This window comes from Symphalangus syndactylus, chromosome 6 (assembly GCF_028878055.3).
Source record: "Symphalangus syndactylus isolate Jambi chromosome 6, NHGRI_mSymSyn1-v2.1_pri, whole genome shotgun sequence".
Taxonomy (NCBI): Eukaryota; Metazoa; Chordata; class Mammalia; order Primates; family Hylobatidae; genus Symphalangus; species Symphalangus syndactylus.
This window is the reverse complement of record NC_072428.2, coordinates 125,363,271-125,375,480: the sequence shown is the minus strand read 5'-3', so window position 1 is coordinate 125,375,480 and position 12,210 is coordinate 125,363,271. Positions and strand designations below refer to the sequence as shown.

General features: G+C 34.2%; 1 protein-coding gene across 11 annotated transcripts in view; it reads left to right on the top strand.

Moving 5' to 3' along the window:
- Positions 1-12,210, top strand: part of CNOT4 (CCR4-NOT transcription complex subunit 4) — a 149,589-nt gene that overhangs the window by 96,939 nt on the left and 40,440 nt on the right. For 7 of the 11 annotated variants that reach the window (XM_055284119.2, XM_055284125.2, XM_063642294.1 and 4 more), the window contains 2 exons: positions 502-627; positions 3,454-3,578. In XM_055284119.2, coding sequence (XP_055140094.1) covers positions 502-627; positions 3,454-3,578 — 251 coding nt within the window. Of the gene's footprint in view, positions 1-501; positions 628-3,453; positions 3,588-12,210 lie in introns of all 11 variants that reach the window. The other 4 variants (XM_055284123.2, XM_055284118.2, XM_055284122.2 and 1 more) reach the window with 1 other exon arrangement.

Genomic DNA, 12,210 nt, shown 5'->3' with positions numbered 1-12,210 from the left:
ATAATCTTTTAAAATATCGCATTTTTACATATATCTTATTGTGTGAAAATAGAACCATTATTTTCTTCAGAAATAGGTAGTCCTTAAATATATGGACATTGATTCCGGTTTCAGTGAAGAGTCCCACTAAGCAAAGCTTTATTGTTAATGGAAGAAGGATGGCATAATTAGAAAAAGGAATTTGCCTTCTTATGTGTCTAACCACTCATAACATGGAACAGATTTTTTTGTCTATCTCCTCCCCTGATATCTAGGGAAGATTTGGGTGTTCAAGTTTTGGAAACCATAGACAGGTGTTTCCTTTAGTTCTTCCAAATGAGCCTCATCTATAATAAATCCTGCTAATAATAGTTTAGTTCTCTAGTATTTGCAGCCATGCTTTTTGTTTTGTGATGTTTGTGCCTCATTTTAGGTGACTTGAAAACACTAAACATGGAGATTCTCATTGTGTTGTCAGTTCACATTGAGTCTTCTTTTCCTTTACCCCTCTTACTCCTGCAGGCCTCTCTAGGTACAACAAAATACTGCAGTTACTTCTTAAAGAATATGCAGTGTCCAAAACCTGACTGCATGTATCTTCATGAATTGGGAGATGAGGCGGCCAGCTTCACAAAAGAGGAAATGCAGGTAGTAAAGTCATGTGAATTATCAACTTTGCAGAAAAGGGAGTACTTTTTTTTATTAGTTAAAATTGCAAAAGCAAAAACTAAGGATTTGATTTTGTAAAAACTGATACTACTTTAAAGTAGCATTTACCAAACAAAGTGTTTAATGGAAGGTCAGTTCTGCAGGATATTGTTACAATAAAAATGTGTCTGTGGTCAACTAAGTTTGAAATGCTAGATTAATGAAGATGAACAGGTTTCTTTGCTTTAAGACTTCTAAGAGTCCTTAATGTGCTAATACATATCCACAAAGGGAATTTACAACCAGAACTTAGTTGACCAGGAAAACACTTTGGGAAATGCTATTTTAAGGGGAATGTCAACAAAATGAAAGCTAAGTGGGATATTGTAATTATTTGTTAAACCAATCTATACTCTTTACAGAGCTTGCTAGAAAATAATACTCTGTCAAACGATGCTGATAAACTAATATTATTTTTACAAAATTATTCTTCCCATGGAAGTGTCCACTGAGTCAGTATCCTGTAAAGGGTGAATTGAAGGCTTAATATCCTATGTTCTTTTTTACATTTCCTCTTCTCCTGTCTCCTTTCAATTTGTAGTATAAACATGCCTTAACAAGTAAAAATGTTGACCATACGACATATTAAATGAGGATTATACCAAAGCACAATGCTGCACTTCCCTATTGTAGATGAGGACTTCAGATTGTTGCTGTGGACTTTTCAGGAATACTGCTCATTTAGAAGGTGGGGGGCATTCATTGCTACCTTTCATTCTCCAGGTCAAATTAGAGAAAGTCTGGTAGGGGCTCCTTTAAGAAAAGATTGTTAAATGGAGTATTACCTTTTTTGACTTGGAGCTAGTACAGATTAAATCCCATTATAATAAATACATCAGAGTTTTCTTGACAGTATGGTCTTTATGATTCAAAAACAATGTTAAAATAAGGTCTATCTGATATTTAATAAGGACAGATGACTTAACTGATTTCTTAATGCTTTTTTTGTTTGTTTTTTGGATGAAACCTTCTTGAATGAAATCTAAGGTAGAATCATTTTAAACTAAATTTTAATTAGTAGAGGGTATACTTTATTCACATTTCCTATCAATTTGTCTATCAGAATTTACAAGTCCCACCCAGTTGATCTCATTTAAAGTAATATTAAACAATAAAATAAAATGTATGGGCAGTCCTTTGGAACTTGTTTGTAATGGGATTTAACCTGTCTTTATGAACTGCCCCTGTAGAGTCATTTTAATATCAAGTTGAGCTCTTTGTGGCTTTCCACAGATATTAGTGAAAGCCGTATCTCCTGAAGTATTGATTCCAGAAATAATTTTAAAGACTTTTCATGTTTTAAAAATGTAAATTTCACATCTAATGTATTTTTAAAAATAATTTAAAACTAATTTCATAATGTTGTCCTGAATTTATCTTGCTCTTCTTTAGCTGAGTTTAAAATTACTTTAAAAGGGGATTTTTTTGTTGTTGTTGTTAAAACAGTTTCTTGATGTAGGAAAGAAATTTGAATAAATTTTATGGCAAAAATCAGAAAATCTTTCCTTGTTACTGCGTAACTCAAAATTTAGTGCCATAGGAAATATTTATAGGTCCAATTGAAACAAGCAAGTGGCCTCTCAGAACAGGGAACGATGCATTGTGCAGTATATATGATACAATTATGCTCAATTAAGTGCAATTGCCCTCACTTGTTATTGTTTTGATTTGTTCCATTTTGGTTTTGTTGTATAACATCTATTTAGACCATAATTTAAAAAAATTAACTTCTCTGAAGGTAAGTAAAACTGTTCTTCCAGTCTAGATATACATGCAAACAGTAAAATGTTACTCAAAGTAAGTTCATTATCATTTATTTGTGTCTAATTAGCTTCCACAGGCAATCTTTGCCTAATTTTTCCCATAATATTTGTGACATTGCCTTTTGATGTACACCTACCCCGCTAGAGTAAGCATAGCATTCTCTTGTGTATGGAGCAGAGGTTGGCAAACTTTTTCTGTAAAGGCCAGTTAGTAAGTATTTTAGGGTTTCTGATCTATGTATGTAGTTTTCTGTTACAACTACTTTACTCTGCCTCTGTTGCACTACTACACTCTGCCCTTGTAGCAGAATGGCAGCCAAATACAATATGTAAATGAATGGGCATGACCATTGTTCCAGTAAAACTTTATTTACGAAAACAGGCAACTGGCTGTAAATTGCTGACCCTGGGTCTAGAGTTTAAAATACATTAATTTTTATTTTACTTTTGATAACCATAGAAGAAAAGAGAAAGTAAAAACTAATTCATGGAAGTTTTACTTAGTGTCAAGATAATGAAGAATATAGTAAAACTGTTCATCTATGTATTACTTCAAGTGCTAATCTCCACATTGAAAAGGAGACTGATGAATTTTGGCTGATTTTCAGAAAACTCAGTGTTAAAGACTTAATTCTTACATGAAAGACTTGGAAGTAGGTTTAAAGTGGACCTTACACTTTTTGAGCTAGCAAAAATGTTCTCCCCTTAATATGCTTTTCTGTACAATAAATGGGTTGATGAAATGCCTTAATTTAATTTATCAGAGATATATCATATAATTTTGTTGGAAGGACTTTCATTGATCTAGAAGTTTTGTGATATCCTCACAGGTTTCTCTTGTTTTATTTAAAGATTTATTTACATTTTATTTATTTAATCTTTTATTTTTAAAAAATCTTATTTATTTTATTTAAAATATATTTAATAATTCAGAAGATTATTCAGTATTTTATACCAGCCGTTTTGTGAATCCCACTGCAGTTTTAATTTCTTCTTTCATTAGGCGGGTAAACACCAAGAATATGAACAGAAGCTACTTCAAGAATTATATAAATTAAATCCCAATTTTCTTCAGCTATCTACGGGTTCAGTTGATAAAAATAAGAACAAAGTGACACCACTGCAGAGGTACGATACGTAAGTATTGATATTGATAGTCAGACATCTTACCTTCTTATCAGTTGATCTTCTCTTTTCATTTTAGATCTTTTTCAGGCAAAAGCCTTGTTGACAAGGTCTATCACTTATGCAGAATTGTTTAGCTGTATGGAAAATGTTGAGTCACAATTTCTGGGTTTGAATGTTTGCTGCCTACTCTTCCCTGGTAACACTTCAGACTAGCTTTTTGATGGGTTCACCTTTGGCGGTGATTTGCAGATTACTCTGAGCCCAGGGAATACTTTCCTTATTAAAGAGAAAATTAAGGGATTTTAGGTTTTAAAAGGCTCTGATTACCTAATTGAGGTCCCCCTTGATATAATTAGGGGGAAAATACTATAAAAGGGAAAGTGTGTTGGGGACACAGATATTCAAAGGATATCTAGTTCCAGGAATCACTAAAGTCATTTAAATCCCGTAAATGAACAGGGAGTATCCCATATTCAGAATCTTACTCATCTTAGGAGACCAGTCATCTCCTATCTTCCATCTCATTATGGTTTTGGGTAAACTACATTGTGTCAATGCTTAAATAAATGTATAGTCTTCAGTAGATAGTCTCATTCTGATATGATGATCTTCATATCTTAGATTATATTTTGTTATGGCCTGTCAGAAAATCATATTAATAAATATAATAATTTGGGGATTTTATTCTATCCTGAACTTTCTTTAAATTTGATATGTTAGGATTTTTGTTCTTTTTTATTTGATAAGTTTAACTTTTATCAAATGAATTTTAAAAGTAAATGTTGTAATTAATTTATGTTGATGGTCTTTTTTTTTAATTCCAAAGTTAAATTTGTTTGAATGTTGTTCTAATGTCTAGGTGTTAAATATTATAGCCCAGTGTCTATTTGGTGCTAAAATAATGTAAGAACTATTTTCAAATATAGCTAATAATAACTACATGGATTATTGTCTGAGTCCATTTCTTCAAAAACAGATTCTTGTCATTAAATTTTGAAGTCTGTGTTTATTCATTTTGATAGTAAAGATTATTTAAATTATTAAAAACTAAATTATACACATATACATATGTGCACATGTGTATGTAAATATAAATAAATATAAAATAGACCACAAAGCAAAACATAAAGTTACTGTATAGTAAACTATGTAAAATTTGTTTATATCAAAGCTAAGAATAAAAGCTAAGTCAAAACAGATCTTTCTGGTTTGACAAGCTTTGATCTTTTCCTTTAATCTTTTGTACCCACCCTTTTCTAGCCCTGTATGGTTATTTTACGGCAAGCCATGTGCTATTACTTATCTTATTCGTTGCCACCTCTGTAGTGCTTGGTATAAGAATGAAGTTATTGTAGTAAACAGTGGTTTATTTCAGATGCTTTTAACATTTATGCACATCATTGTTTGCATTAAAAATGTTGTCATTCTAATTTAAGTCATATTCTGGGTTTATAGCCCCTGGTGATTTCAGAGCAAAAATTTAAAATTTGGATGATCTCTTTGAGATAACATTTGTTGTCTTCTGAATATAAAACTGTATGTTTTTATTGAAGGAAATGTGAAAAATTTATGAAAGCATACAGAATAAAATAAATATTGCATATGATCTTAATACCCAGAACTTTTCACTGAAAGTGATTTGTGTACAGCATGCCCTCCAATAACGTCATTTCATTCAGTATTGTTTTGTTGCAATGTTGATGAGAAAAAAATCGATTCCCAGCTGGGGCCACTGCCTGTGTGGACTTTGCCTGTTCTCCCCACGTCTGCGTGGATTTCCTCTGGGCACTCTGGTTTCCTCCCACATCCCAAAGCTGTGCACGTTAAGTGAATTGACATGTCCAAATTGTCCCATTGTGAGTGAGTGTGAGTGTTTATGTGTGTGAGGGGACCCTGCCAAGGTTGGTTCCTGCCTTGCCCTCTGATTTGCTAGGATGGGCTCTGGCCACCTGCAACCCTGAACCCCAATAAGTAGGTTGGAAGATGAATGCATGAATAAATACAAATTATTGTAAAATATAAATTTGTAAAGTGTTAGTGTATTTTCTTATACACTAATTCCTTGCATTGTGTATTTTCTTAGTCTTTTTCTTCTTGTGAATGCATATAAACCATTATACACAGAGTACCTTGGTTTGTTACATTTGAAAACCTAATACATATTATTGTGAATAATTTCCCCATGTCACTAAAACATAATTTTTTATGGCTACATAGTATTTCACTATATGTTCATATTTTAAATTTATTAAGCCAATCTTCTGCTATTGTATGTTATGTTGACTTTGTTGATATTATTTATAACACTGTGATATGAACATCTTTACATATAAATGTTATATGGTTGTAACATATAAATGGTTATAGCTTTGATTGTTCCTACAAGTAGAACTACTGAGTCAGAGTATGAGAGTACCTATTTCCTTGAATTGGGTATTTTTTTTTCCTTCTGCATACTTGCCATTTGATAAACAAAAAATGCTGTCTCATTTTTACTTGTATTTGATTAACAGAGTGAACTTTTTATGCACTGTGAGTTTATGTTTCCCATGTTTTATTTGTGTGTTTAAAAGTTTTGTACGAGTTACAGAGATCTGAACTTCCCCAATCAGTTGATCAATTATTTATGTTTCAAAATACATTGAATTTATAAATCAGTTTTGGAAGAATTTATATTCTGTGACACCGAGGCCGGGCCTGGTGGCACATGCTTGTAATCCCAGAACTTTGTGAGGCTGAGACAGGAGGATCACTTCAGGCCAGGAGTTCGAGAGCAGCCTGGGCAACAAAGCAAGACCCCTGTCTCTAGAAAAAAACAAAACAGTGACTCCTCCCAACCATGAGCATAGCATATCTCTCTTGTGCCTTTCAGGAAAGATTTTCTTTTTCCTGTTTTATTGTACTGGATCTCCTACCACCTTTTCTATTTGAAAAATCCTTAGGCTAAACAATGCAAAAACAGTGTTAGACTGGTAACACTAGCAGGTGTTCTTGCCTCATACTTTACTTTTATGGGGTTGTCTCTAGCGTTTTATTTACTCTTTAAGGATGATTTTGATCATCCTTGAGATGATACTTGAGATAAGTATTTTTAATCACAATATGAAATACCTTGTTATTCCTAATTTATTGAGACTTTTTTCCTTTAGATTGGAAATGAATATTGGAATTTACCAAAAGTATCTTTGGCATTTATAACAAGTAGTTAGCTTTTACTGTGTTTAGTCTGTTCTTGAATTGCTATAAAGAAATACTTGAGACTGGATAATTTATAAAGAAGAGGGATTCAATTGGCTCACAGTTCTGCAGGCTGTACAAGCATGGTGCTGACATCACTTGGCTTCTGGGCAAAGCGGGAGGCAGGCACATCATATACAGTGAAAGCAAGAGGGAGGGGGTTGAGGGGGGAAGGTACCACACACTTTTAAATGACCAGATCTCCTGTGAACTCAGAGCAAGAGTTTACTCATCACCAAGGGGATGGCCCAAGCCATTCATGAGAGGTCCACCCCCATGATTCAAATGCCTCCCACCAGGCCCCACCTCCAATATTGGGGATTATAATTCAACACGAGATTTGATGGAGACATACATTCAAACTATATCATTTATTTTTGTGATCAGTTATTAATAGATTTGCTAATATTTTATTGACTTTGCCTTTATTATAAAGTATAGTCAGGTAGTCCATAGAGCACGTTCATAACTGTTTTGGTAGCAGGAGAATGTCTAGGAGCCACAAATTGTAAAGGGGGAAACAGGAGGAAAAGAGGAAATATAAAACAAGTAAACGCATTTACTAATTTTACCCAAAGCCAGTGCTACAGAACCTCAGCTGGGACCAGAATAAAAAAATTTTTTTGAGAGTCTTGCTGTCACCTAGACTGGAGCACAGTGGTGCAATCATAGCTCACTGCAGCCTTGACCTCCCAGGCTCAAACGATCATCCCACCTCAGCCTTCTGAATAGCTGGAACTACAGGTGCACACCAACACACCCAGTTAATTTTTCTTTTTTTTGTAGAGATGGCATTTCACCATGTTGCCCAGGCTGGTCTCAAACTCCTGGGCTCAAGCGATTCGCCTGCCTTGGCCTCCCAAAGTGCTGGGATTACAGGTATGAGCCACTGTGCCTGGCCAGAGCAAATTTTGACATACGTGTACATGCTTTGCATAAGTACATGATATAGAAACTTTTTTTTTTGTGGGGCGGGGAGTGGCGATGTTTTCTGTCTTAATGCAGTTACCTAAATTTATTAAGTGACAATTAATGGCCCAAGTTACAGAGAGTAAGCCTTTGGCTGACTGTCAGTCATAGCAAAGGGTCTGCTTTGGTTTCCACTTCCACATTGCCATCACCCAGGGTAGGCATACAGAGGCAGTAGGTAGTAGGGATGAATTTGTAGATAAGATTTCTTCTCACAGGAAAGACTTGCCAAATTAGAGTGATGAGCAGTGTAACTCTTTCCAAGGTCGTACCCAAGAGATAGGTTTCTTCTTCTTCAAGGTAAGTTAAAACTTAAACTTTCTAGGAAAAAAAGAAGCTCAAAGCAAGGTTTTATTTTCACATTTCGTGGCATTCCTACATAGTGGGTAGCAGTTTTACAGAAAGAATTGCAAGAAAGCAAAGCCTGGAACCTTATAGATTGAGACACTAAGCTTAAAATGTAATTTTCTCTTATTTTTAATTAAGCCAGAGTACAAATCTTAAGAGTACCATAGTTATTAATCCTCACTGAACCCTGACATGGTCCCCAATACACATATATGTTAGTAAGTGAATTTTTCTGTAATATATTTTACTCCTGTTTCACCTAGTGAGCAGAAAATTCTAAAAAAGAAATTTGTCATCTGCTCCCCTTCATTATTATGAATTTGAGAGTATATCAGTCTTAATGAGTTTTGAACTATATATGTGCTATGAATAAGTTGCTTTGAAATGATGAATGCAAGTAATGAGAGTGGAAAGTGATGAAGCCTTGCAGTAATGACGCTTAAGGACTGGCTATTTTATTATTTTTAAGTTTGGGGCTTTGAAATATCTTCATTTAGATTGAGATGCTATTTAAGTACCAACTGTGAAAGGAATAGTAACTAGGTAGGCTGCTGTGCCCAAGACAGTGAGCAGGCCTAGTTACAAGAATTGTGGGGTATGCAGATCACTCAGTGTAAATGGTTATGACTTGATATTCTGGCTGAAACAAGCCATCATTGAGGAAATGGAGATGTTCAGCTTTAGACTTAGGTGGAACGAGGGTGGAATGAAAGTTTTGAGTCTTCTGTGTTCATTTAATATCCTCAGTAGGCCTGTGTGGTATATATTGTTTTCTTACTACAGGTAAAAAAACTAAGTCTCAGAGAGTTTAAACAGTTTACCAGTATCCCACACAAATAAGCAGTAGATAAGATTCTGACCAAAGTCTCTGTGACTTTAAAGCCCAAGCTCATCCCTCATTCTCCCACTCTTCAGTCTAGAAGAGGTAAAATTCTTAAGAGCAACTCTTAGGAAAAACTTTTTAAAACATAAATCAAATTTGCTTAAATGAAACTATGCCATAACTATATGTAGTTTGATCTTGAAAATCTCTGGTGCTTGAGGCTTATTACCTGAAGACAGATGTAGTGGATGGATTGTAAATTCCAAGGAATTGATGTTATTTTTAGCAAACTTTCCCTGAGCCACAGATTGGTGGCAGTAATGGATTAGCTAGAGAAATGGTGAAAGGGAAACTTCTATAGGAATTTATCAATTTTTATTACATTTGAGAAGGAGTATACATCTTTTAAAATAAAAATAAGCTATATCCTTACCGAAAATCAAGTATAATCTCTGATAGACTGAAGGTATAGTCAGAGTACCTTATTAGTTCAGCAGAATGGGAGTGGTCACTGCATGAATTCTGTTCTCATACCCTGACATTATTTGGTAAAATTCTTGAATTTAGAAAAGGCATAGTTCATAGATTTGTAGAAAAAGGTCTCAAGCAGAGATTGTTAGATTATGAATAGGCCTCAGGATATTAGTGAACACTGAAATTTTATGTAAAATTTTGCATCTGTGCACATTCTTTTGAGAGAGAGAACTGACCTAAAAATAGTTATCAATTAAATATTGGTGTAGAGGGCACTGGTCTCCTGATACCGCTAGATAGATTAGAGGTGAATTCAGGAGTGGAATAAAGCAGTGATTCTCAAACTATTGTCAGGTGCTATGAGAAATGGACTAGTAAGTTAAGTGGGTGAGTTAAAGTTTGGTAAGATTTTATATTTACATTAAAATCAGTGGATTACTAGGTTTTTCTGAGTTTATATCTCAGAATCTTCCCTATTTCTCTTACAAAGTTTTCTTCCTATGTTGTATTTGGCTATATACAGAGTTAGTGCACATGTGCACATGCAGTGAAAAACTAGTAAGTGAACTGGGATATCTTGCCCCACCTAAATAGAATATGGTCAAAAAAGAAGTTAGAACCACTTGTCTAAAGTATTTGTTCCAGAGGGTGGGGTGGAATGAGTGTGGGGTGAAGGGGCAGTTAAAGATAGGGTTGTGTGTGCCCTTATTTACTAAAATAAAAGTACAGCAAATAAGTGTGTTTAGGTTTAACTTAAATATAAATCTTTTAAAAACATTAAGTGTATTACTGAAATGCAGAATTTATGAATAAGTGGAGACTTGCTGTTTTTGAAAGGTTACCACATTTTGTGATGTGTTTAGGCTAGTAGATGTCCATATTTTGACTTTATTATTAAAAACTAATTCTTTGTACTTATTAATAGTTATCAAAACGTTTGTTTTCATTCATGTTAAGTAGGTCATGGGGTTATGAGAAAATTCTAATTAAAATCATATTTACACAACTACAGTCATTCTAGGTTTAATGAGGCATATTTTTCTTGCCTTGTTATTTTATTTTTTTATTTTTTAATTTATTCTAAAGAGACAGGATCTTGCTGTTGCCCAGGCTGGCCTCTAATTCCCGAGCTCAAGTGATCTTCCTGCCTCAGCGTCCTGAGTAACTAGGACTATAGACACGTGGTGCTGCACCCAGCTTCTTGTTCTGTTAATAGCTAATTATGCCACTTAGATGTGGCCGTGTTTTAGTAGCAAAGTAATACTTTACATGTTAATGTATATTTGAAGCCTGTGTCAAAGTATATTCTGTAAAGGCAAGTTTTACCTGTTGATAACTTAAATATACCCTTTGTGTTAGCAAGTGTTTAAAAATATCTCAGAATTACTTAGGGACTCTGGTAAATGGTAAAATTAAGATAGATTATTTGAAATGAATATATGTGGGAGTATTTAATTTAGAAGCAAAATGAATATGTATTTGTATATATAGTAACATGACTGAAATTTGGAAGTGTCTTTTATGTTGACTTTTATCCTTATGTAAATTTTGTGTTTAAAATGTAAGTAAATTTTATCTTTTGTTTAAAATATAAGTAAAAATCAGTAAGTCACTTTGACTATTTTTCTTTTGAATGTGGTAAGCAGAAGAACTAAACCTTCTAACTTTTTTTTAGTCCACCTCCATCCTTAAAAATGTTTTTTCTTTGATTCTTCTACTGTGTAATTGGTTTATGTTGCAAATTTTTTAAAGCAATTATGAGACTATGTTTAGTGATTTGGTTGGCATCACCATTAAGGAAGTAGTAAAAGAAAGTAAAATTCAAGCATTGCCTTTGGAGCAAGTTAGAAGAAATCAAAACTTGGCTGAACATCTACACATCCAAACTGAGACCCAGCTGTGTCAGTGACTACCTGTTTGCAGACAGTTTTGAATTTGATATCTTTATCTGTAAAACAGAGTATTTAAATTTGATTTTAGTGATTTCTTCTACTTGTGAAATCTAATAATTTGAGAGACTTTGAGGAGTCTTGATGCCTTGTCATTGCGTTCCTCTTCTCTTCCTTTGTTTCAGTGATCATCAGATACCAGATGCCTCAATTTAGACTAATTGAATAGAATTCTCACGATGGAGTCTGGATGTATACTTTTTACTTTAAATAAATATGTATATATTTTGTGCATATATGTATTTTAAAAAGCTCTGTTGCACTTTTGGGTTAATTTACAAATATTTCCTCCTAAGAAATATGTAATCTCAGCCAGGTGCCGTGGCTCACGCCTGAATCCCAGCATTTTGGGAGGCCAAGCCTGGCAGATCACTTGAGGCCAGGAGGTTAAGACCATCCTGGCCAACATGGCGAAACCCCACGTCTACTAAAAATACAAAAATTAGCCAAGGATGGCGGCATACATCTGTAATCTCAGCTATTCGGGAGGCTGAAGCGCAAGAATCACTTGCATCTGGGATGTGGAGGAATCACTATCTTGTGCAGTGAGCCAAGATAGTGCTACCGCACTCCAGCCTGGGCAACAGAGCGAGACTCTGTCTCAAAAAAAAAAAAAAAAAAAAAAAAAAGATATAGTCTTACCATGGATTTTTAAAACAATTTGGGACTGAAACTTAAAAAAAAAAATTAGATCGTTTGTATGAAAATACATGTTTTTGAATTTTTGTGTACAGGGATTTATACATACAGCATTGCCTTCTGGGAATATCTTGATTGTGTTAGGAGACCAGATTACCTATTAGTACTTCTTAGTCCCACTTGAATCCAGTAC